Raw genomic sequence first — 1,868 nt, forward strand, 5'->3', positions numbered from 1 at the left:
ATCTAACAATTTATTTTTAAATTTTGAATAAGTTTCGGTTGAGGAGAAGAACATCATCAATCGATGATCTCAGGTTTGTCTTTTGTTTTTATATTTTATCGTTCAATTCAATTAAAAGGACTATAATTGAGACAGTTTGCAGCATACGATATTTTGCCTTAGTTATTGTAACAATCAATGCCAGGATTAAAAGTGATTATTTTTAACAGAAATGCACATGTGTTTTAGGATAGGTTGCACTGGCAAAATGATAAACGGAAGGAAAAAAAATCAAAAAAGAGCTTGGTAGCAAGGTCGAAAGCTATGCGAATTAACCATTTTGTAGTGAAGGTGAATTGGAGGAGTGGGCTGAAGTTTTGATGTGTGGTTTAAAAAACGGATATCTATTGAAAATATGAAAGAGTGTTTAGAAAAAATCACTTTGGGAAGAACAAAGGACGTGGGAGGAAACAGGATTACAAATTTAGGTTATGGTGGAAATAAAATGTTAGGTGACTAGAAAAGATGAACTTGGTCAACGTATTTTATTCGTAGCACACACACAATAAGTAATGTCCCTGGTCAACGTCCATGGTTAAAATAACTAACTTGTTACTTTCTCAAACAGACAAACTATTTCTACAAATTTAAGTACTAGCAAGATGGCCCAATATAATCCAAACACACTAAAAATAAATTAAAATTTCGTAATAAAGTCGGTACTTTTGTGAATTATAAACAAATTTGGGCAGATAACTTAGGGTTGTTGGCCATGGGCTTAGAGACCTACCTTGATTCGGATTGAGACTTAAAGTCAAAAATCATACTTGGGCTTTTTTGATGGTGGGCTTTTGAGTTGTTTTATAAGTATATTTTACGCATGCATGCAAATATCTAGATGACATATAGGAAAAATGTTTGCACCTCCAGAGCTGTCATAATATTATGCATTGCCACGGCAGCTTCTGATTCCTCGAATTTTTTACCCTTCTCAAGATGGGATTGGAGTGTCTGGCCTTTGCACATTTCCATAATCATGTACCTTAAATGTCCCTCTTCATGAAAATCTTTTAGCATCGGAATGTTCGGATGAGATAACTTCTTCATTATGGAGCTCTCTTCAGATTGATATGCTTTTTTGACCACTTTAACAGCATAATGTTTTCTGGTTTGCATATCCTCACACTCATAAACTTTTGCTGAGCTTCCCTGACCCAATGCTTTAACGACCACGTATTTTCCTCTTATTATATGTCCCTTCAGAAAATCCATGTCTGTAACACAAAACCAAATTAACCATATATAGATGATACTTCCATGTCTACTAAAAGCATATGTTGAAAATATATGATCAGCGGTACATCTGAAGAAGTATAATGCTTGAGATTAAAAACCAATTGGACCCAATAGACTCATTTATACATAATCAAATGCATTTTGCTTTCTTAAAGAAAGTGTGGTTGTAACTGTAAACAAGCTCTTGGTGCTTCTGACATACTAGTGGTGGTAATCGGTTTTATTTACCCTTAATTAGCAAGTCAAAAGCTACAATAGTCAACTAGAAAGAAATAGAGTCCATTGGTCCATTTGCATTCCAGATAAAACATTTCAAACATTTACCGAATCAGCCAATATCGAGTAATTATCAAACAGCAATTGAACTTTTGACCGAAATCGGAAAATTAAACCTGAAATAATAATTATTAATTCCTACTAAACAACTTTTACATCAAAACATATCGATCTATTAATTATCAAATTAATAGAACTGGAGAACCGATTAATTATGTAACAGTGGCGTCGGTAACAAATATAGAGACTAGTACGGAACTTAACCGTTTGATGACGAAAACAGTTTAATTAATGAATTCACTTCTTTTTTAAATCAA

At 33.4% G+C, this 1,868-nt stretch overlaps 1 protein-coding gene across 1 annotated transcript; it reads right to left on the reverse strand.

Moving 5' to 3' along the window:
- Positions 1-873: 873 nt before the first annotated feature.
- LOC122597504 (calcium-dependent protein kinase 2-like) lies at positions 874-1,251 on the reverse strand. Its single transcript, XM_043770094.1, has one exon. It carries the CDS (start codon positions 1,249-1,251, stop codon positions 874-876), a length of 378 nt encoding a protein of 125 aa, XP_043626029.1.
- Positions 1,252-1,868: the final 617 nt, after the last annotated feature.

Source organism: Erigeron canadensis, chromosome 4 (genome assembly GCF_010389155.1).
Source record: "Erigeron canadensis isolate Cc75 chromosome 4, C_canadensis_v1, whole genome shotgun sequence".
Lineage (NCBI taxonomy): Eukaryota > Viridiplantae > Streptophyta > Magnoliopsida > Asterales > Asteraceae > Erigeron > Erigeron canadensis.